The sequence below is a fragment of the Leucopleurus acutus genome (assembly GCF_964270905.1).
Source record: "Leucopleurus acutus genome assembly, chromosome: X".
NCBI classification, from domain to species: domain Eukaryota; kingdom Metazoa; phylum Chordata; class Mammalia; order Artiodactyla; family Delphinidae; genus Leucopleurus; species Leucopleurus acutus.
The window spans coordinates 65,471,723-65,496,320 of record NC_139148.1 but is presented as its reverse complement, the minus strand read 5'-3'; the positions used below and the strand labels follow the sequence as shown (position 1 = coordinate 65,496,320).

Here is a 24,598-nt window from a genome sequence, read left to right as displayed (position 1 = left end):
CCGCTCTGCGGCATGTGGGATCTTCCCGTACCAGGGCACGAACCCGTGTCCCCTGCATCAGCAGGCAGACTCTCAATCACTGTGCCACCAGGGAAGCCCTATGTATTTTTTTAAAAAATACAGTTCCTTTATGTTAGATAAGAGCATAGGTTCTAAAGCCAGACTGACTGGCTTTAAATCTCAGTTTAGCCACTTGCTAGGTCTAGGAATAAAATTTGGCCCTATGAAAGAATATGTCAACACTTACCAAACTGCAAACAATAGACAAAGTACCAGATTTATTTTTTTTCATACCAGACAAAGGAACAGTTCCGGTCTCCTTTACTTATGTGCACCCCCCTCCAAAAAATGTAAGATTCAAAATCCCATGACTTACCATTTGCCCTAAAGTTAAGAAACAGGAATTAACGGGTTAGTTTTATAATAAACACAGCAGACAAACTCTTAAGCAATCTTTTTTTTTACTGAGGTATAGTTGATTTACAATATTATATAGGTTTCAGGTGTTACAATTTTTAAAGGTCATATTCCCTTATAGTTATTATGAAATATTGGCTATATTCCTTGAGTTGTACAAAATATCCTTGTAGCTTATTTATTTCATACATAGTAGTTTGTAGCTCTTAATCTCATACCCCTATCTTGCCCCTCCCCTCTTCTCTCTTCTCACTGGTAACCACTAGTTTGTTCTCTATGTCTGTGAGTCTTTTTCTGTTTTGTTATATTCATTAGTTTGTTGAATTTTTTAGATTCCACATATAAGTGATATCATACAGTATTTGTCTTTCTCTGTCTGACTTATTTCACTTAGCGTAATACCCTCCAAGTCCATCCATGTTGTTGTGAATGGCAAAATTTTCATTCTTTTTTATGGCTGAGTAATATTCCATTGTACGTGTGTGTGTGTGTGTGTGTGTGTGTGTGTGTGTGTGTATGAGTGTGTGTGTATATATCTATATCTAGATAAAGCAGCTGTCTGTATGTATCTATAGAAATATAGATACATACAGACAGCTGCTTTAAACAGTCATCTGTTGATGGACACTTAGGTTGCTTCAATATCTCAGCAATTGTAAATAACGCTGTTATGAACATTGCAGTACATGTATCTTTTGGTTTTTTTCAGGTATATACCCAGGAGTAGAACTTCTGGGTCATATGGTAGTTCTATTTTTAGATTTTTGAGAAACCTCCGTACTGTTCTCCACAGTGGCTGCACAAATTTACATTCCCACCAACAGTGTATGAGGGTTCCCTTTTCTCCACATCCTCATTAGGCAATCTGAATCATACCCTGACACTCAAGGTCACATATTAATTTATTCCTTTATCCATCATTATATGATGAATTTAAGGCTTTAAAACTCTCTGAAGGCTAGGAAGGTTTTTATGACTAAAATTAATCCTGTTATCACCTAGCTAGAAACAGATAAGTAAGACAAAATACTTCGCTTTTGATGCACAATACTTAATGACATATGACACCAATCTGATTGTTAATACATAAAAAAGTACTTACATTTGTGATTAGTACTTAATACCAAGATACTGTGGCTATAAATTTGAACTAAAAAGTGATATTTAGAACTAACAGTGAAATGGTATAGTAAAATAAGAGAAAGCATTTATTGGCCAAAATGAAATTAGCTAATTTTATTAATTATAATAGAATTATTATTATATATTAAATATATATTTATATATTAAATTTATTATATATATTATATTTATATATAGTTATAATTATATTAAGCATAATTATAATTAATATAAAATTCAATTAATTGAAATTAATAATAATTTAATATTAATGTTTTGATATTATTAATATATTTACCAATAATCAATACAATATTACTTTCTATTTTAATTTAATACTATTAGATTAATGATTAATTTAATAATTCAATTAGAATTCTTAGCGCAAAAAACTTTATCATCACGAAAAAATTAGACACCTTTTTCCACTACCATTTTCAGTGCAAGGATCAACAAAGGAAACTACGCATAGAAACAAAAAAAAAAGAAATTACGCGTGGAACTCTGTAACAACTAAGCTCTCTAAGCTTTTGTTAGCTCAAGGATCAACTCTTTTTTTTTTTAATTTATTTTTTGGTTGTGCTGGGTCTTCGTTGCTGCGTGCAGGCTTTCTCTAGTTGTGGCAAGCGGGGGCTACTCTTCGTTGCAGTGCAGGGGCTTCTCACTGCAGTGGATTCTCTTGTTGCGGAACACGGGCTCTAAGTGCGCGCACTTCAGTAGTTGCAGCCCATGGGCTCAGTAGTTGCGGCACGTGGGCTCTAGGGCACACGGGCTTCAGTAGTTGTGGCGTGGGGGCTCCGTAGTTGTGGTTCACGGGCTCTAGAGCACAGGCTCAGTAGTTGTGGCACACCAGCTCAGTTGCTCTGCGGCATGTGGGATATTCCCTGACCAGGGATCGAACCCATGTCCCCTGCATTGGCAGGCGGATTCTTAACCACTGTGCCACCAGGAAAGTCCAAGGATCAACTCTTAAGTATCCTCATGACCCCAGAGATCAGCTACAAATTTATCCTAAGTAGTCCTGAGAATTTTGTTTAGCAGGCTCTCTGCTGTGGAATTCTTCCTCTCTGTTCTTCAACCTCTGTTGACACTGTTTCAGGTCTTAACAGAAGCCCTTTTAATGCCCTCCTCTCCTGAGTGGTGGGCAGCATGCTTCAGGTGAACGTTCAAGAGATCAGAAACCATTTCTCCAAAATTATAAGAAATATACAGTGTTCTGCAAACTCAGGTGGGAGTAGGGGAAGGAAGTAATTCCAGTATTATTTGCTCCCTATCTGCTTTGGTTGTGACATCAAATGCACAAGCAGATCAGGAGCAATTACTAGAGCATAAAACAAAACACTTGAACTTTTTTACAAACAAAATCAACTAAGGTAAATGGTCAGCCTAAAACAATTTCCCTAAGATGTGGAATAACCCATTTATTCCAATTAGTAAATTGTTAAACGTTCTCCTGATTATAGGTCTGGAAAAGTGGACTTCTACACTAGAGAATTATAAAGCAAAAACAGGTAAAAAAAATTTAATCCTTCAGCCATACCTGTATAATTATAAATATAAATGGAAAACACAGGCCAAAGCACAGCTAATTGGCTCATTTTATCCTCATTTCCTTCAAGGACAGAAATATCTGTGAAAATTGATGCAATCTAACAATATCCCACACAAATATGAGCCCACAAAGATGAGGAAATCAATTTTCTTTTTTCTTTTTTAATTTATTTTTGGTTGCGTTCGGTCTTCGTTGCTGCACGCCTGCTTTCTCTAGTTGCAGCGAGCAGGGGCTACTCTTCATTGTGGTGCACCGGCTTCTCATTGCAGTGGCTTCTCTTGTTGCAGAACACAGGCTTTAGGTGCACGGGCTTCAGTAGTTGTGGCACACAGGCTCAGTAGTTGTGGCTCACGGGCTGTAGAGCACAGGCTCTGTAGTTGTGGCTCACAGGCTTAGTTGCTCCTTGGCATGTGGGATCTTCCTGGACCAGGGCTCGAACCTGTGTCCCCTGCATTGGCAGGCAGATTCTTAACCACTGCACCATCAGGGAAGTCCCAGGAAATCCATTTTCTAATAGTGCTGGAGAAACTAGAAACATATTTATGAAACCAGAAACATCCTACCCTTTCACTTTAATGGAACACATTCTAAAAGTATTGTGACACTATTTCTGCCATACTATCTCAGCAAGTAAGTAAGCAAGTTATATCACGTGAAATCAACCTGAACACTGTGATTTATAAATGAAACACATGGTTACTGGGACAATAGACTGAACTGAAATAGGTCAACTGTTGCCTGCCTCTCCCACCCCCCACCCTCACTGTGATTTATGTCCTAAGAAAGAGTTCTGTTTAAAAACAAAACTGTAAAACCTTTAAAAGCTGAACTTCCCTTTAACAAAGATAAGTAGAAGGAATTTTAAGACAAAACTCCCAAATATTATTCTCATTTATGCCAGTGCCTGTATCATGTCAGACAAACCTCTCCTCACAATTTACTTTCCCAACTGGCCAAAGAAAATTATTTTCACTCATTGGGATGTCAAAAGTCTTGATTAAAGTTTGCCAAGCATTTTTAAACATGTAGATAAAAAGCAGTTATAATGAGGAATTTATAAAAAGGAATGTGTTGCCTTAGATCCCTCCCAGAAGTAAAGGTTGTGGTATGTTAGGGTTATTTTTGCTTGCTCTCTCACTCTCACTTTCAAACAAATTTTACCACTTCTGCATGCATTTTTCAAAGAAAAACAACCTGCTGCATTAGAGACCAGGGGTGTTAACCTATCCTTTGGAGGAATTAGTGTTTAATCTAACGCTACCTAAAGGTCAAGAATCAAGATCTAAGACTATGACTGTAAAAAAATAGTTTCTATCAGGTTAAGAAGGCCAGTAGAGAAGTCATTTTGTAGGAGACAAGGAAATACAGAAATTCCTTGGGGAAAAACTGGAACGCCTTCTGACTTCACACAGTGTCGTTATTCATTCCCAGCAATTTTTAAAAAAAGATTCCAAATTATATTTAAGACACGACACTCAGTCAGAATTAAAATATAGCAAGCTTTACTTTTTCTCTTTTACATTTGAGTTTACATCAGAATTAAATCTCACACATTAACACTGCTTTTGTCACTTCATGGGTTTTCTTCCTATATATAAGCTTTTTTATTGGCTGGAGGGTAGTCGGATATGGTTGTAAGCTTACCAGTTTTGAATTCTATATTTTTTTCTTTTAAACAGTGACATTTTGGAAGATGTGGCTGTGTTAAAGATGTTGATGTACAATGTATTGCTGGAGGCATCTTTCCTGCCCCCCAAGCCTTTGCTCACATTATTTCATGTACCTGGGCTGTCGTCCCCTACCTCCATTCCTGCAAAGCTAAATCCTATCCATTTTTCAAGGCCCAGCTCAAAAGCTCCCTTCCCTACACTCTCATAACACTTTCTGTTTCTAATATACATTACTGAGATTAAAAGGGTGTATCTGTCTTTCCTACTACATTGTGAGACCCTTCAGTACAAATAGGAAAAAAACCCTCTCATGTCATGACTGTAGAAACAAGAAAGTTTGAAAGATTAAAAAATAAAATTTCAGTTCAAAATATCCTTTAAAAAGGATGAGATAAGCAATGTAGTTATTCAGTAAGTGGGGCTGCTAGAATCCATTGTCTTCATAACTGAACTCAACTTGAATGCAAACTCTCTTGAGGCTAGGGACTTCATCTTATTTCTTGTGTATACCCCCCTACCGCCCCCCACACCTCAATATCACCTAATTCATTGTTCTGCACATCTTAAGTCTCAATACAAAGTCATACCACTGTAGATGAAGAGGGTGTAATTAAAACAAAAACCAGATGCTGAATAATATTAACCTGCGAAACGATGAAAGAGTTGCCAGTGCTTAGGATAAATAACTTCAACGTCTACAAGAAAAAGTGTCAAAGAAAAAGATGCCACAGGGTGCAACAAGGAAGGAGAGTAACTTTACTGGGAAGGGTCAGAATAAACAAAATGAAATGGAAACAAGAGTGCTCTCTCAGTTTACTTCATGCTCCCAGAGCGAGACAAGAAGCAAAATATCTAATTTCTTTACATTATTTCATTAATAATGGTGATCAGTCCATGTGACCTCCAAAATCGGGCACAGACCTTCTTGTACCTTCAATTAATTAGGTAACATGGGCTATGGATGATCAGGACACTTCCTCAGGAGGGGACAAGAAAGCGACAGGGGTCAGGACCCAATCTTCCCTCCTCTATCCCCTGTTAGGGGAGGTAAAACAAGAGTGTAATGCATACCTGAGTTGTGAAGCAGTAAGAGTTTGGAAACTCCCCCAGATTAAAATCACCTCGCCACACTCGGTAGTACAGACTGACAGTACAGAACACCCCTTCTGTAGAAGGGGACGACGGGAAGCCGACATAGGACTTACCTGTTTTTTCTGTCCTGTGGTTAAACCTCCGGATCTACGCAGCCGGTGGCGGCGACAAATCCAGGCGCGTAGGCTCCGATCTCACACACCAGGAGAAGTCACAGTAGCCGCGGCGGCGATGGCGGCGACGGTGGCGGCAACCGCGACGGCCGCGGCGTCGCCAACTCCTCCCTCCGCTTCTTCCCGGAGCCGCCCGGCCGCCGCTTTTACCCCACCTTCCCCCCCCACTTCCGGGTGATGCCCCGGCCGGAAGCAGCCGGCGAGGCGGTGGGGGACGTGTCACGTGAAAGGGGAAACGCCCAGACTAGAGTCAAGCTTCTCCCTCTCCCTGCAGCGCCTGGCCTGACACACAGCCGCCAGCGAAAATCTTCCTTTTTGGCTCTGTACAGAGTCCTCTTCCCAGCTCACCAAAGACAAAACAACCCCCCACCACCACCAAAACCTGCAGTTTCCTAACCTGAAGCCAAGAAGGACCTTAGACTTACTTATAATCTTCTTCTGGATAGTTCAGCCTCTCATAGCATGACATTAACGTGCTCCTGTTAGACTGTGTAGCCTGACTCCAGATGAATTTACCCATATCCGTCAATTGAAAAATGATCTCTGCGCGCTCTCCGGTGAGGTCGTGGGAAACCGCGCTCATTCGCGCAAAATGGAATTCGCTTTGCTTCACTTCCGTGTTTCTCCAACAGAAAGGTGAACAGATGTGCATCAAAAGTTTAAAAAAAAATCGGTGGCTGAGGCTTGGAGGAGTGACATTAGATTCTGAGTGAGAATACCACTTAGGTAAACTTGGAAGGCCCAAAAGGCTAAAGCTTTTCTGCAAAACAGATGCGGGGGACACTGAGGGGTCTGTCCCAACTCAGCCTCCAGCCGACAAATCTTGTCAGTGGATTCTGCCCTGCTGTCCACCGTGCCAATGCAGTCAGTCAAGCTGGGCGGCGGAGCCTTGGGTTTTGCTTTCCAGAAGAATTGGTTCGTCTTAGGCGGCCACGGAGAAAACCCAAACACTGGAGCAAAACCAGAAACGGAAGCAGAGCACACCATTTACTTTTGAGGAAACTAGTGAACTTACATGATGGTTAGCATTCAAGGAAAAGCTACTTTATTCCCTGGCAGATTGTACAGCAGATGTCTAGAACTTATTCATCTTGCATAACTGAAACCTTATACCCATTGGTTAGCAATTCCCCATTTCCCCCTACCCTCTGCCCCTGGCAACCACCATTCTATTCTCTGCTTCTATGAGTTTGACTATTTTAGATACCTCATCTAAGTGGAACCATGCAGTATATGTCATTCTATGACTAGCTTATTCAGTTAGCATAATGTTCTAAAAGTTCATCTATGTTGCCACATACTGCGGGATTTCCTTCTTTTTTAAGGCTGAATAACATTGCACTGTATGTATATGCGTATTCGTTAGCCATTTGTCTGATGGACATTTAGGGGCTTTCCACATCCCTGCTGTTATGAATAGTGCTGCAGTGATCATGTGAGTGCTAATGTCTCTTCAGTTCTTTTGGATAAGTACCCAGAAGTGGGTTTGCTGAATCATATGGTAGTTCTATTTTTAATTTCTTGAAGAACTTCCATACTGTTTTCCTTAGCAGCTGCACCAACAGTGTACAAGAGTACCAATTTCTCCACATCTTTGCCAACACTTGCTTTTTTGTTGTTGTTGTTGTTGTTGTTCATAACCAGTCTAACATGTTTGAGGTGATATTGTGGTTTTGATTTGCATTTACCTGATGATTAGTGAGGCTGATTATCTTTTTTTTTACATCTTTATTAGAGTATAATTGCTTTACAATGGTGTGTTAGTTTCTGCTTTATAACAAAGTGAATCAGCTATACATATACATATGTTCCCATATCTCTTCCCTCTTGCATCTCCCTCCCTCCCACCCTCCCTATCCCACCCTCCCTATCCCACCCCTCCAGGCGGTCACAAAGCACCAAGCTGATCTCCCTGTGCTATGCGGCTGCTTCCCACTAGCTATCTACCTTACGTTTGGTAGTGTATATATGTCCATGCCTCTCTCTCGCTTTGTCACAGCTTACCCTTCCCCCTCCCCATATCCTCAAGTCCATTCTCTAGTAGGTCTGTGTCTTTATTCCTGTCTTACCCCTAGGTTCTTCATGACATTTTTTTCTTAAATTCCATATATATATATATATATATGTTTGCCATTTGTGTATCTTTAAGAAATGTCTAATCAAGTCCTTAGCCCATTTTTTTAAATTTATTTATTTTTGGCTGCATTGGGTCTTTGTTGCTGTGCGCAGGCTTTCCCTAGATGTGGCAAGCGGGGGCTACTCTTTGTTGAGGTGCGCAGGCTTCTCATTGCGATGGCTTCTCTTGTTGCGGAGCACAGGCTCTAGGCATGCGGGCTCAATAGTTGTGGCACATGGGCTTAGTTGCTCCGCTGCATGTGGGATCTCCCCGGACAAGGGCTCGAACCCGTGTCCCCTACATTGGCAGGCGGATTCCTAACCACTGTGCCACCAGGGAAGCCCCCTTAGCCCATTTTTAAATTGAGTTATTACTTTTACTGTGGAGTTGTGGGAATTCTTTATATTTTTGGGAGCATAACCCCTTATCAGATACATAGTTTGCAAATATTTTCTCCTATTCCTTAGATTGCCTTTTCACTCTGTTGTTTCCTTTGGTGTGTGGAAACCTTTTAGTTTGATGTAGTCCCACTTGTTTATTTTTGCTTTTGTTACCTATGCTTTTGGTGTCATATCCATGAAATCATTGTCAAGACCAATGTCATGAAGTTTTTCCCCTATGTTTTCTTCTAGGAGTTTTATAGTTTCAAGTCTTATATTTAAGTCTTTAATCCATTTTGAGTTGATTTTTGTGTGTGCTGTAAGATAAAGGCCCAATTTCATTCTTTTGTATGTGGCTACCTAGTTTTCCAACATCATTTGTTAAAGAGACTATCCATTCCCCATTGTGTATTTTTGGCACCCTAATTCAGTACAGTTGCAGGATACAAAATCAATAGCATAAAAAAATAAAGCACTTAGACCTAGAAAAATTGTACAGATGAACTGGTTTGCAGGGCAGAAATAGAGACACAGATGTAGAGAACAAACGTATGGGCACCAAGGGGGGAAAGTGGTGGTGGGGGCGGTGGTGGGATGAATTGGGAGATTGGGATTGACATATATACACTAATATGGATAAAATAGATAATTAATAAGAACCTGCTGTATGAAAAAATAAAATATAAAAATAAATTTTTTAAAAATAAAACACTTAGGAATAAACTTAACTAAGGAGGTGAAAGACCTTGTACACTGAAAACTACAAGACTGATGAAAGAAATTGAAGATACAAATAAATGGAAAGCTATCCCCCCAAAATAATGATCTCAAATTTTTTTTAATTCATGTTTTTAAATTCATAATCTTTATGTGTGAGTGTATTTGAGTTGGGGCAGGGATCTCACCTCACACTACCTTCACATCGCCATTTAAAGCTCTCAAACACTTCCCCATTTATTTATTCATTTGTCCATGATCTTAAAAACTTACAGGATTCCAAGGATGCAAAGAATATTAAAGTATCTATCATCCTGAGTTTAGACAGAATTGAGATGCCTAAAATGTAGCAATACAATGCAATAAATAAGCAGTACAGAAAGCATTTCAGAAAAACGTGTATTTTTTATTCCTTTTCCAATTTGTCATTTTAAAAAGCAGCAAAATCCTAGAATTTTTAAAACTGTAAACATTAACAGTAAGAGGGAGGGGCTCCATCTCACTAATTTTGAAGTAAGATGTGGTCTTTTCACACTTCCTTTCATTAAATATCTGTCGTAAGATGTAGGGGGAAAATAATCATAGGATTATTTATATTTTCAACTGGAACCATTTCAACCCAGTTACCATAGAGTATCAAGTCAAATAACGTTGCAGAACTCAGTCAGCAAAGTGCAAATATTATTGTAAAACTGTAAAAGACTTGGAAAAGTGGCACACAGTATGCATATTTATATGTTTAATAATTTTCATCCTACCTGTTTGAAATCCCTAATAAGCCTTGACAGGCAACACTGCCCATAGATTTAAATTTTAGGCCTACAATTAAGTATTTCAGAAAGAATTATTCTTTGCCGCTTTACACCCATCCACATAAAAATTCACTTCAGGACTCCTTACCTTCCTGGACATTCAATTGTAGTTGTCAATCAATGTGCATAGCCTTAACTATTAAGATATAAATTCAGCCCCAAATTTAAAAATCTTAACTCACATCACATGAAATTAAGATGGGTTTTAAGTGGGCTTCCAATTATTAGCAAGTTGTTTTCTAACTTCAACATTAACACTGTGTTAAACTTTCAAAGAAATTCACTGAAAGGCAGAAACCAGAAATAAAGCTTTATCAGAAGAATATCAAATCTACTAGGCTCTCTAGTTTTTAGGTAAAGTTTATCATTATGAGTGGCAACATCCTCTACATTCTTAATCACTGGGCCTTTCCCTGACTTTAAAACACTTCAGGGTGAGAGAGTGGCATTGATATATATACACTACCAAATGTAAAATAGATAGCTAGTGGGAAGCAGCCACATCACACAGGAGATCAGCTCGGTGGGATAGGGAGGGTGGGAGGGAGATGCAAGAGGGAAGGGATATGGGGATATATGTATACATATAACTGATTCACTTTGCTGTACAGCAGAAACTAACACAACAATGTAAAGCAATTATACTCCAATAAAGATGTAAAAAAAAAAAAAGAAAAGAAAACACTTCAGGGACCTCCCTGGTGGTGGAGTGGATAAGACTGAGCTTCCAATGCAGCGGGCCTGGGTTCAGTCCCTGGTCAGGGAACTAGATCCCACATGCATGCTGCAACTAAGAGTTCGCATGCCACAATTAAGGAGCCTGTGTGCTGCAACTAAGGAGCCCACCGGCCACAACTAAGGAGCAAGCAAGCCATAACTAAGGAGTTGGCGATCCTCAACTAAGGAGCCTGTGAGCCACAACTAAGGAGCCCGCCTGCCACAACTAAGACAACTAAGACCTGGTGCAACCAAATAAATAAATAAATATTTATTTAGAAAAAAATAGAACCTGGATAATTAAAAAAAAATAAACCGGGCTTCCCTGGTGGCGCAGTGGTTGAGAGTCCACCTGCCGATGCAGGGGACACGGGTTCGTGCCCCGGTCCGGGAGGATCCCACATGCCGCGGAGCGGCTGGGCCCATGAGCCATGGCCGCTGAGCCTGCGCGTCCGAAGCCTATGCTCCGCAACGGGAGAGGCCACAACAGTGAAAGGCCCGCGTACCGCAAAAAATAAATAAATAAAAATAAACCACTTCGTATCTCTAAATGAATCATCCCTAATCTCCCATATCAATGCAAGAGCATACCAACACTTTTTAAATTACTACTATATTAAACTGAGCTTTCAAATAGAAGGGAATGTCTTCAAGAAGTATATCAGGTTTCCTGGCATTGAGCAGATAGTAGGTACCCCCCAAATGCTTATAAAATGCTTATTAATATCACCAATAAAGTTGATAGTCAGGAGGGTGAGAACACAACATCTGTGCCTCTACAACTACCACGATACCTAGTTCTAAGTAAGTTTAATGAATTTAAAAGAACAGAACACATGCACTAAAATAGCTTGAGTCAAATTAAGAATGGCAGTTACAACATTCACCCTTTTTAAAAAATACTTCATAACTCCCCCAATAAATAACATTTGAAGGATTGGCAATGCTTCCAAATTAAGTCACTTATCTAAATTCTTCAAACATACAGATTTTTACAGGGAGACTAATTTGACAACCTTCACACAGGATGAAAACTTTGAGTACACTAAGCAAGCTGCAAGGTCAGAATATTGTGATGACACAAAATAACTTCGACTTAAACCACAGCTTCATTTCTGGTAGTGGCCGTGGTAGTTTTATAACTACTCATCAGGACAAGATTAATCATAAAACTAAGTTTTGTAAGTATTTTCAAAGATGCTGACTACCACCACGATTTTATCACACAAGGCAACACGTATGCTGACAAATAGACATTTTAAAATGTCATACTAGGACTTCCCTGGTGGAGCAGTGGTTACGAATCTGCCTGCCAATGCAGGGGACACAGGTTTGAGCCCTGGTCTGGGAAGATCCCACATGACGCGGAGCAACTAAGCCTGTGCGCCACAGCTACTGAGCCTGTGCTCTAGAGCCTGCAAGCCACAACTATTGAGCCCATGTGCCACAAGTACTGAAGCCCTCACGCCTAGAGCCCGTGCTCAGCAACAAGAGTGTAGTGACCGCAATGAGAAGCCCGCGCACAGCAACGAGCACTGCAACGAAGTGTAGCTCCCGCTCGCCGCAACAAGAGAAAGCCCACGTGCAGCAACAAAGACCCCAAAACAGCCAAAAAATAAATTTATTTTTAAAAAAAGTCATACTATTTTTTTTTTTTTTTTTTTTTTGCGGTACACGGGCCTCTCACTGTTGTGGCCTCTTCCACTGCGGAGCACAGGCTCTGGATGCGCAGGCTCAGCAGCCATGGCTCACGGGCCTAGCCGCTCTGCGGCATGTGGGATCTTCCTGGACCGGGGCATGAACCCGTGTCCCCTGCATCGGCAGGCAGACTCGCAACCACTGCACCACCAGGGAAGCCCCCATACTATTTATTTTTGCCTATCAGAATAGCTGACAATTACTACTTATCTGACAGAAGTGGTATAAATCATACTGAAAATTACCTCCAGTCATTAGAAATTCTCAGTGCCAACTCAGGAACAAAAACAGAAGGTTGAAACTTTCTTAAAGACATGTTTATTTTGCTTAATCATGTTGGAGGGTTACGTGCATTTGAATACTTTAGTCCTCTTTTAACATTCTAAATATGATATAAAGTGTTCAAATTTTACCAAATGGTGTCACTACTATGTAGTTACTAATCTTGCAACCTTCTGTGCTGCAATGACATTCAAATCCTTATTCCTACTTTAAAAAGTCATGAAATTACTGGCTTTGGTACATTAATGAGAAAACAGGACATATTGCCATAAGAGCAATTCTAGTATTTCACCTATTGAGTAAACATTCTTCAAATGTTTGGTTAAGTATAAATCCTTATCTACATCAGGAAAATTTGGAGAGTCCTAAAAGCCACTTACCTGATAACCTACAGTATCAGGTAAGTGAATTTTAGAAATCTCAAATTTAGCCAATATAGATAGGTTACTCAACTGAAATTTCATTTTCTGCTTGAGCACTATTAAAAAGCCACTACTTGAGGCTTACTTCAGAGCCTTTGGCTGAGGAAATAAAGAAGCACATGGTGTAGATACTGTGTTTTCTTCAGTTAATATCTTACACATAAAATCCAATGTCATAGTGAATTCAGGATAATCCACCAATCCAAAAACTGGTATAGTTACAGAAAGCCAACAGCAGAGGTCACTAGTAGTTAGATAAGTAAAACAGATCCTTTCTTTAATAACCTCATAAACATCTCAAATAAATATGCTGAAAAATATAGAGCTCGGGCTTCCCTGGTGGCGCAGTGGTTGAGAGTCCGCCTGCCGATGCAGGGGACACGGGTTCGTGCCCCGGTCCGGGAAGATCCCACATGCCACAGAGTGGCTAGGCCCGTGAGCCATGGCTGCTGAGCCTGCGCGTCCAGAGCCTGTGCTCCGCAGCGGGAGAGGCCACAACAGTGAGAGGCTCGTGTACGGCAAAAGAAAAAATAGAGCTCTAAGATAAATGTACCAAGGGAGCCAAGGAGCTAGCTAGTCTTCAGATATCCTAGGAGTTCATTTGATAGGACCACTCTTCCTATGGGTCTGGTGACACCCTAAGTTCTCTTGGCAGGAGTACAAAGGACTTAACGCCAATTCTAAATACAAACATATATGAGAGGCTGAAAGTAGTAGGTATAACCAAGATATGGACACCAAATTTTAAACTCATAGATGCCCTAAAATAACTCTGTTATCAGTTATTCATTAACTGTAATTTCAGCCTATTATAAAGTTGACTCCTAGGTGACAGCCAAACTTTCCTTTCACACTACCTAATAGAGAAAAGCTATTCAAGAAGTTGTACAGTATTTTGACTTTAATATTAACACAAAGGTTAAATAAATAAAAATGATCAAGCTTGGTTTCATTTACAAAAGAAACAAACAAACCTACAATGAGGTTTTCAAATGTACTTTATTTCTTCAATCACGCCATATTTTAATGGGTACATAATGCTTTTACTTGGCATCAATTATGAGTTGATTTTGAAACAATTCAGTATTAAACGAGCTGGGATGATCACTGTTCTCTCCATTCCTTTGGGGTGACTCTGCCAACAGGGGACAGGTTCCATTCTATTCCAATTTGTGTTGCTGTCTGTAAGAATTAAAATGCTGTCAGTTATATGTTTAAACCAGAGCCCACTCTCCCTTGGAGAGTATTTCCTAAAGTGGCAAAGGTATTCTGCACTATAGGTTAAAAACACACAGAAAGTCACCTGGGATACAGTGCCCTCCAGGTAGGCCAAACCTAATTGCTGTCCTAATTCTCTAGAGCAGTGCTGTTCAGTAGAACTTCCAGAGATGAAGGAAATGTTCTATATCTGCACTGTCTAATACAGTTAGCCACTAGCTACATACAGCTATTGAGCAACTAAGATGTAACTAGTGTGACTCAGCAACTACATTTTAAATTTCATTTAATTAATTCAAATTTGTATATCACATTTCTATACTACATCCTCAAAAACACTGTTGCACTCAACCACGACTACCTAAATACTGCCAAAGAGAACTTTTATAATATCCCTTCTTCAAGTAGCACTTCACTTCCAAAAGTGCCCCCGATCACACATTTGTTCAACATCTGTTTACTCTTCCAATTAAGTACACACACTTATTTTAATAATATATCTGATTTCAGGAAGATCAAAATAAGAATGAAAAAGGCCTATTAATAAAGTCTTTGATTATTAAGGCAAGGGTTGTTTCATATCTTTTAAAATCAGTTTATATATTTATTATAACTTCAAGACTCCTATTTTTAACCAGCAAGTACAGTGACTGGTAAGTAGATTGGTAAATGAAGATGTAAAAAACTAAAATATTAAAAGCAAGTCACTTTATATGTCATCCATCAGAAATGCTGTACTCAGTTCTTCTATAGAAGAAAGGTTGATTAAGCAAAGAAAGGTGACCAAGATGGTGAAAACCCTGGAAATCATATAACAAAAAAATGACCAACAGAACTAAGAATGTTTAATATGAAAGAGAAGATCCAGGAGACATGATAGGAATCTTCTAATATCTAACAGCTGATACATGGAAATGTGATCAGAATTTCTGTATTGCAATGAAATGATGGGTAAAATATGAAGGAGGCAGATTTTAACTCAACATAAGATCTTTTCAACCAGCTACACAATATGGAAAAGACTGCCTTTTGATCCACTAAGCAACTTGTCATTGGAAATGTTAAGAACAGATGACGGATGAATGCTCAATGTTGAGGAAGAAATTCCTGCACTAGGTGGGTAATTACGTTAGAAAATCTCTAAAGCCCCTCCTAACTAGAAATGTATACTGTGTGAAAACATTTTGAATACATGAGATAAATGGGAATAAAAAACATCTAAAACAGGTTATCAATCAACAGTACTTACATATGCCCATACAGCAACACAGAAAGTGGCTCCACTTGCTAATACAGCATTACCATATTTGTCATGGAAATCAGGTGCCCGCTTCTGGTGGCTCTGCCTTGCCATTGTTTGCGGAATGCTTCGAACTTAAAGGGGGAAAGAAAAGAGAATACGGGAGCATATCTATCAATTATCAGGAAAAGAGAACATGTGTAATTGATATTGCCACTCACAAAAGCCAAGGAAGTTAATTCTACAGTATTACGCAGTATAATAAAATGTTAAAACATATTGCAGCTAAAAGCAAAGTAGCATACTTTGAAATGCTTCACAAATAAGATTGACAGATGGATAAATATGTGATATAACAAATACAGCAAAATGTTAGTTGTAGAATCTATGTGGTGGGTATGTGGGTATTCATTATACAATTCTTCCAACTTTTCGATATGTCTGGAACTTTCCACAATAAATTGTTGAGGGGAAAAACCAAGAAAAAGTGATGTCAGTAACATCCATGACAAATTGGTATTTGTATAACCTCTGATCTTAGCTCCTACTTCATTAATTTGAGTATTTATGACTTTGAATTTCACTAAAGTTTACTCAGCAGTGCTCAACAACTTACAACATAAAGGGGTAAATAAACTCAAAATCATTAAAGCACGCTAAATGTTTATGACCTTAAAATTACCCCAAAACCTCCAAAAACTAGAGTAATCTTGACTTTTTAAAAAAGTGACTAATGAATATAGCACCATGCTAAAAGAAATGGGGTATATGGAAATGTGTAAGACACAGACCCTGTTCTTGGGTAACTTCCACTCTAGGGGAGGCTATTAGATACAAAGACACAAACCATTATAATAAAAGGAAGTACAATGTTACCTAAGCACTTTGAATAGCAGGTAGGATTTGGTTATGTAGCCAGGCTATTAGATACAAAGACACAAACCACTATAATACAAGGAAGCAGAATGTTAGCTAAGCACTTTGAATAGCAGGTAGGATTTGGTTATATAGGCATGGGAAAGGCAAATCTGAAAAAAGCAGAGACAGAAAACCCAGTGTCCTAGAAAACAAATTACGTTTGAAGGACAAGGTAAATAAATTAGTAACAGGAGGTAAAACTAGAAAAGTTCATGGAGGGCCACTTTTTTGGTAGAGGTAAAGGCTGTTGAGCAGAATGACAACATGAAAGCTTTGCTATTACTGCTATTTTAGTAGAAAGAGTTTCAAACTGCCTCTGGAGGTACTTGGGGGGCTTGGGAAAGAGCCAAGACTGGAAAATGCATATTTCCAGCTGCTTTTTTCTTCCTCTCCAATCTAAGTAGCAGGTCCTTATTGTTTTAGAGCCTCAAAAGGTATGTAATGAAAAACGTATTAAAGAAACAGCAATGTTGCCCATTCACTAGCACTTATGAATATAATGGGTTATGTGATACAATGGGTTATTTGATATAATGTGATACAATGGGTTATTTCAGGATAGTTATTTGACCATTTAATGGTTTCTTCGCTTAAGTGCCTTAGTTTTTTTTCACCTTTAGTCACACTTGGGATGAGCAAATTTACAAACATTTCCCAATATAATCTGCTCTAGAGCAGTTAAAAAGTGAGCATGTGAATTCCACATTGAAAATAACAACCCCCAAACCCCTTTCCTGAGGTACAAGGCCCTACCTGCTCAAAAAGCAAAGAAAATAAGATTACCAAGCAAGCAATTCTGGAACACCTCATGACCTCAACACTCAGGTCACCCAAGTGGATTTCTTTGGACCTCTTCTCTGTGACAAGAAATGGTTCAGTTACCACCCATTGGTAATCTCATATAATCCTCAACAACTCTATGAGGTAGGTATTATTTACTAAGCCTCTATTTTACAAAGGAGGAAAATGAAGTTGAGAGAGGTTAAATCATTTGCCCAAAGTGAAAGAGATAATAGATGTGGCTTTTGGAATATGAAAAACCGGTCAGACAACTATTTTTTGGTTATTGCCAAAGGTGCTTGAGCGTTTAGAACACAATCTAGTAATACTTCTAATGACTCCATAAACAGAAAATAAAAAGATGGCTAAAGAAGCTAAATGGTAGTTGTTTAAGGTCACTTTCATTGTAAAACTGCTCACGTTACTCAAGGTCACCTTCAGTGCAAATCAAGTATGGAAATGACTTTTATCTCTCCAATCTAGTGCATTCTCAGTACATAATGCTGGTCTCAAAATTTCCCTGTACCTGCCTAACTTTTAGGTAAGAAAAAAATGACCACAATTATTTAGTTAATAATCCACAAATAACATAAAAGCTGCAGTGCTACCATTTAGGTTGTCTCCCTGCAATGAAACCAAGAATTGGAGAAGAGGCTCTTCCATTTGCGGGTAAACGTGTCCCCAAAGCTAAAGTTTACGGAATTACTTAAGGAACGAGAAGTGTTCACCAGGTGTCTCCCTTGAAATCGTAGGCTACCGAAAAAAAAAAAAAAAGCAGAGCTGGGTTATGACTCCAGTAACAAAAGAGAGCTGGGAACCCAAACAGAAACGCTGAGCGATTAGGCTAATGCTAAGGACATTTTCCCAATTACTTGGGGTGAAGTAGGAGACAGAGCATTTAGAATAATAAAGTCGAGATGCACATGGAAGGAAGGGGCACGAAAGACCACGAAGACAACGGATAAAGGCAGTTGGAAAAGATGTGCTCACAATTTTTGCTCACCTCCGAGACGACTTAGTGCGTTTTTGGCCAAGGGAAACATCGTGAAGCTGAAGACAGAACGGCGGCAACTGCAGCTGCTGACTTCTTGCAATTTCACCTCTAGTACCCTTGCAAAGCGCCCTGAGAAACAAAATGGCTTCCTGCTGAGCTCGTTAAAGAGATTTGATGAATCTCGCGAGACCTGTAAAAAACCTATAGAATTTGTCCTCTTTACAGCACGGAAGGATAAACGCCTTGTGGGAAACGAAGTTTTACACTTTGTAAATGACATACCAAGATATTTACGTAACAATGAGAGAATCCCTGGCCTCAAAGCCAGGTTTAGGGATCTATAGAGGAGAGCTGAGACATTGATCTCAGACTGAGACATCAAAGGCACCAGCTTCAAGATAGTGTTTTAGAGGACTGAGCTTGTATCTCGCTCCCCACTAGCAGTACTTTCTGTTCCCTCCAAACTTCCTTCATTTCTTTAATTTTTTTCCTATTACTACCTACTAATTCGTTTAACTTTTAATTTTGAAATGATTTCAAGTTATGAGGAAACTTGCAAGAACAGTAAAAAGAATTATTAATATGTAGATAAATATGTGATAAAGCAAATTTAACAAATTGTTGATTGTAGAATCTTGGCGGTGTGTGTTCAGAGTACAATTCTTTCACTTTGTATATTTGGATATTTTCATAATAAAATATTGGGGGAGGGAGACTTCCTGTACACCCATTACCAAGGTACACCACTTGGTAATATTTTGCCACATGTTTTCTTTGTGTGTGTGATTAAATACATGTACATAAAAGATGTATATATAAATGCATCTCTTTTTTTCTGAACCATTTGAGAATAACTTGCATACGTCATGTGTTTTTACCTGTTAATACTTCAGGGTTCATTTCCTAAGAGTAAGCTATTCTCTTACATAACCACAGTACAGTTATTAAATTCAGAAATTTTAATATTGAGACAGTACAGCTCATATTCCAATTTCACCAATTACCCCAATATCTCTATCCAGAATTCAATCCAGTTCCCTGTATTGAATTTAATTGTCTTTTTTTTAAACATCTTTATTGGAGTATAATTGCTCCACAATGGTGTGTTAGCTTCTGCTTTATAACAAAGTGAATCAGCTATACATATACACACATCCTCATGTCTCCTCCCTCTTGCGTCTCCCTCCCACCCTCTCTATCCCACCCCTCTAGGTGCTCACAAACCACCGAGCTGATCTCCCTGTGCTATGCAGCTGCTTCCCACTAGCTATCGGTTTTACATTTGGTAGTGTATATATGTCCATGCCACTCTCTCACTTCGACCCAGCTTACCCTTTCTCCTCCCTGTGTCCTCAAGTGCATTCTCTACGTCTGCGTCTTTATTCCTGTCCTGCCCCTAGGTTCTTCAGAACCTTTTTGTTTTTTTAGATTCCATATATATGTGTTAGCATAAGGTATTTGTTTTTCTCTTTCAGACTTACTTCACTCTGTATGACAGACTCTAGGTCCAGCCACCTCATTACATGTAAGTTATGTCTTTAGTCTCCTAGAAAATCAAACAGTTCCTCGGCCTTTCTTTGTCTTTCACGGCACTAATTTTTTTCTTACTAAGGTAAACTTTATACTCTCAAGCTTACATATGAAGGAAGTGAGGTGCAGAATCAAGATTAGGCAATTGTAAGTGACAACTGGTAACGGACCTTCTGACTCCACAGGTCTGTGCTCCGTAATATATTTGAAGAGTACAGGCCAGTTATTTTGTAAAAGTTCCCTCAAATTTTGTGTGCTTGACATTTTCTCCTAATTAGATTCAGTTAATGCACTTCTGACAGGAATACTACATGACAGATATGTCTTCTTAGGGCATCTTATCAGGAAGCCTATAATATTAGCTTGTCCCATTATTGATAATGCCAACTTTAATCATTTGATCAAAAGGGTGACCTCCAAGTTCCTATAGTATAAAGTTACTGTTTTTCCCTTTGTCATTAATAAGTAACGTGAGGAATACATTCAGACTATGTATATATCCTGTTCTTTATCAAACTTCCACCCACTAGTTTTTGTATCCATTGATGATTTTTGCCTAAAAGAATTATTAGTATGAAAGTTGCAAAATGGTGATTTTCTAACTCTATCATTCCTTCCATATTTAATACTGAGTGTTCTACTATAAAGAGGAGTTTGATCTTCTCCCCTATTTATTTGTTCACTATCAGTGTGGATCCATGGATTCCATAGGTTATAATCCATTGCTATCATGATTTATTTTAATGCTCAATAGTCTCAGATATGGTCAGTAGGATTCCCTTCAAGCTGGCTTATATGTCTTTTTTTGACGTCGCCATCATTTTTTTTGAGCACATCTTTATTTTCTGACACAAGGCTCATCTTGTACTTTCCCTGCCCCAGCACTGGAATCAACCATTTCCCTAAGGAGCCCCAATTTATTTCAGGGATGGCATTTAGCAACCTAGATTTGGCACTAGGTTTGCTCATTGATATTGGAGTGTCATTGCTTCTAGTCCTTCCTGTGAATAGAGCTAGGAATATATATCATGAATGATAAATTTATACAAATACTTCCAATTCCAGTCCAACCCCCAAAAGTTCTTTTTTACTTTCCCTCATTTCATATTTGTATCTCCCTTCTTACACAGTGAGAATCCTGGCTCTCAACATCAGTGTTTTTACATATTACATTATACACAATATATTTTCAGAATTGCTTTGCTCATATCACTATGAAAAAGAAATCTACCTAGTAGAGTTTAAGATTTGCTTGTAGTTGTGTTTTTTTTCTTTAGACTAATGGTATGTCATCAAGGTACTGTGTTCATAAATTTTTCAGATTAGTTATTTTTTTTTAGTGTGGTTTTTTTTCATTTGAAATAGAGCTGTGCTCCCTTTTTTCTGTTTGTATTCAATTTCAGTTTTTTAACCCATTCTTACTGATGTGATTTTTAAATGTTTAACTTATTTTTTAAATTGTGGTAAAATATACATAACATAAAATTTAGCATTTTAACCATTTTAAAGTGTATAGTTCAGTGGTATTAAGTACATTCACATTGTTGTACAACTATCACCACCATCCATCTCCAGAACTTTTTTCATCTTGCAAAACCATATGATTTGCTTTTATATTTTATTTTTAAAATATTAACATTATTTCAAAAGTCAAAACTATACAAACTGGTGTACTTAGAGAAGTGTCATTCCCTCATAACTTTTCTACTCCATTTTCTCCACCTTCTGTAGGTAACCAATTTCATTAGTTTCTGATTTAAGCTTTCTGTGTTTCCTTTTGCAAAATGGGCAAACATATGTATTTTCTTATTTCCTCTTCTATTTTACACAAATGTAGCATAATATGTATGTACTTTTGCACTTGTTTTTTTCACTTTAACAATAGATCTTGAAAATCCATATCATTTACAGAGCTCTTCCTCATTCCTTTTCTTTACAGCTGTGAAATACTCCATGGTATTTATGTACCATAGTATATTCAATCATTCTCCTATATTTGAACATTTAGGTGGTTTTGAGAATATTTTAATTACAAATAGTGCTGAAATGAACAAATTTGTGAGCATATATTTTCTTATTGTTGGAGTAGATTCCTAGAAGTGGGATTGCTGAATCAAAGGATAAATGCATTAGATATTAAGTTATCCTCCATTTTTCATTCCCACCAGCAATGTATGAGGGTGCCTGTTTCCCCACAGACTCAATGACATCATGTATTGAATTTTTGCCAAAATGATAGGTGAGATTTTTGTGTACTTAAAAAACTTACCTTAATTTTTTATTTGTTAAATTTACATGCAGTAAAATTCACTCTTTTTTAGTGTAGTCTTCTGAGTTTTGACAAATGCAAACAGTGTGTAACCACCCCAATAATTAACGAGAGAAAGGCTGTATCCTCACAAAAAATCTCCTTGTGTGGCCCCTTTGTAGTCAGTCCCTCTCCCCACCTCCAGCCCCTGATAGTCACTGATCTGTTCTCTACCTTTCTAGAATGTCATATAAATGGAATCATATGGCATGTCTCAGTGTCCTTTTTTAAAAAATTTCTTACTACGAGTGTCTGTAAACGTTTTAATTTTTTACATATCTCTAGATCACATCTCTTCAGAAGCAACTATTTTCCCTTCCATACCCATCTCTTTGTCTCTCCAACTTAATGAAATTATTTTCCTCTCCGTGTGTTTCTCAGCAGGGCCTAAAAGAATGGTCATATGATATTCCACAGCATCAAAATAAATCCAAATTACATACAATTGGTTTTGTTGGTGTTTTTCCTCTTGAGTATATTATTCTTCTCTATTATCCCAGTTTTACAACCCACAATGGTAAACAGAACTGGGCCAAATAAGTGGAAAGTTCTGCTATGTAGGATTTTTATTATTTTTTAGATAAGGGAACTGGATATTTAAGAAAACCGATTATGACACAAAAACTTTAAAAAGACAGAAGTGCTTTCTTACAACCTTAGTGCTGCGTCCATCCCTCAAACAAAAGAACGGCAAGTAAAAAAAAAAATTTGCTGTCTATAACAGAAATTTAAGTACTTGTTGGTGCCTACCTAATAAACCTAAAGGTTTGCCATGAATAAACACTTTAGAATATAACTTTTGATGTCTGTTGTGTTCAGCACATGTGGCACAGTTCCTGGGACACACAAGGTATTCAACAAGCTCTTGTTCATTCACTTTTTAAAATATCCCTCAGTAACACTGTTTTTGCTTTCCTGCTTTTACCTATTTTTTGGCTGTGTTGGGTCTTCCTTGCTGTGTGCGGGCTTTCGCTAGTTGCGGTGAGCCTGGGCTACTCTTCGCTGCAGTGCGCAGGCTTCTCATTGTCCTGGCTTCTCTTGTTGCAGGGCACGGGCTCTAAGTGCGCAGGCTTCAGTATTTGTGGCTCGCGGGCTCAAGAGCTCAGGCTCAGTAGTTGTGGCACACGGGCTTAGTTGCTCCACGGCATGTGGGATCTTCCCCGCCCAGGGCTCGAACCCGTGTTCTCTTCATTGGCAGGCGGATTCTTAACCACTGCCACCAGGGAAGCCCCAACTTTCTTTTTATTTTTTTATTTGAAATACTTTGGAGGCCAAATAAGGGACTTGGATAGCTCCTATCAATCACGTGGCTAGGTCCAATTTTTCTAGAATATTACACGAAAGAGGTGTTCAAAGAGTTCTAAAGAGTCTCCGGGAAAAAGTTTCTGTCGCAACAACCCTAAGCCAGCTTGGACGCTGAAAAGCCGCAATGCTTCACAACTGCGCACGCGTATTTGAAGAACCGCTAAGCCCGCCATCTTTACGTTTAATGAAAGGGGCGGTCCCTCATCCTTAGCGGACCAATGTGAAACCTCCAGATTGTCATTTTTCTATTGGCTAACAGAGACCAATTAGAAGTGAAACGTCTTTTAGCGGGCGTCTGGCTGTACAGCGCCCTTACGTAATGTGAGGGGACTACGGGCAGGGTTGAGCTGGACCAATGAGGAGGCGCGAGGGGGCTGGTTTGCCTGTTCTCACGCCCAACCCTCAGACCCAGCCCCAGGAAAGTTTCCCTTCTAGGAAGGAGAGAAGCGAACATGGCAGCGCGTTGGTGGCTTTGGTGCGTCTCTGCGACCGTAGCGGTGGCACTGCTGCTCGTTTACGGGGTTCCCTCAGCCTCTGCCCAGAGAAAGAAGGAGGTGAGGACGCTGTTTCCAGCAACACGGGCTTCTCCCAACGAGTGGGGCTTGAGAGGGTCTGTTTTGTCCTTCCCGATCCCTTTCCCCCGCCGATTCTGTACCTTTGGCGGCTCCAATTCCGCCGTTTTTGGAATTGTGGGGTTCGCGAGAGAAGAAACTGTAATACCTTGTCTTCTGGGACTGTAGAGTCTGAGAGTGGGGTGGGGTAGGTGACAAGTTGGCTTCTATAGGCCTGTGGATGTACATAGCTACGAGTTTTGACACTTCTTTGAGTATGGGCCCCATCAGGTGGTGGCGGGAAGTTCGACTTTAGGTCCAAGGGGTAGAATATCTGAGTCTTTCTTCTGTCAGTAGATGTAACTCCCTTTTAGACGTGTGAGAACTATATATTTTGTAGCATTTTCACTTCAGGAATGAGAGGAGTAAACAGAAGAGCGGAGCTATGCCAACTTTATTTCATTGTCCAAATAATTGATTCAAAGCAAGTTACCGGAGTGAAGCTCTTAAACCATTTTCAATGGTTTACCAAATATCAAGCGCGCCAGGCGCTGTTGTGAGAAGCTTAGTGTATATAAGTGAAC

At 39.1% G+C, this 24,598-nt stretch overlaps 2 protein-coding genes across 2 annotated transcripts in view; one reads left to right on the top strand and one right to left on the bottom strand.

Moving 5' to 3' along the window:
* Window positions 1-14,156: 14,156 nt before the first annotated feature.
* COX7B (cytochrome c oxidase subunit 7B) lies at window positions 14,157-18,448 on the bottom strand. Its single transcript, XM_082864035.1, has 3 exons — window positions 18,330-18,448; window positions 15,638-15,762; window positions 14,157-14,352 (listed from the first exon to the last, which is right to left on the bottom strand). The coding sequence occupies exons 1-3, from the start codon at window positions 18,367-18,369 to the stop codon at window positions 14,275-14,277; spliced, it is 243 nt and encodes an 80-aa protein (XP_082720161.1). The 5' UTR covers window positions 18,370-18,448; the 3' UTR covers window positions 14,157-14,274.
* Window positions 18,449-23,895: 5,447 nt separating this feature from the next.
* The window catches only part of MAGT1 (magnesium transporter 1), a 47,776-nt gene continuing 47,073 nt past the window's right edge, over window positions 23,896-24,598 (top strand). The window contains exon 1 of the mRNA XM_082865337.1: window positions 23,896-24,017. Coding sequence (XP_082721463.1) covers window positions 23,916-24,017 — 102 coding nt within the window. The 5' untranslated portion in view covers window positions 23,896-23,915. The remainder of the gene's footprint in view (window positions 24,018-24,598) is intronic.

Coding starts and splice junctions, on each gene's coding strand:
- COX7B (XM_082864035.1), bottom strand. CDS start 18,369: ATGTTTCCCTTGGCCAAAAACGCACTAAGTCGTCTCGGAG. Junction 15,763..18,329: donor CGCACTAAGTCGTCTCGGAG/GTGAGCAAAAAT, acceptor TCCCCCTTTAAG/TTCGAAGCATTCCGCAAACA. Junction 14,353..15,637: donor GTGTTGCTGTATGGGCATAT/GTAAGTACTGTT, acceptor TAATTCTTACAG/ACAGCAACACAAATTGGAAT.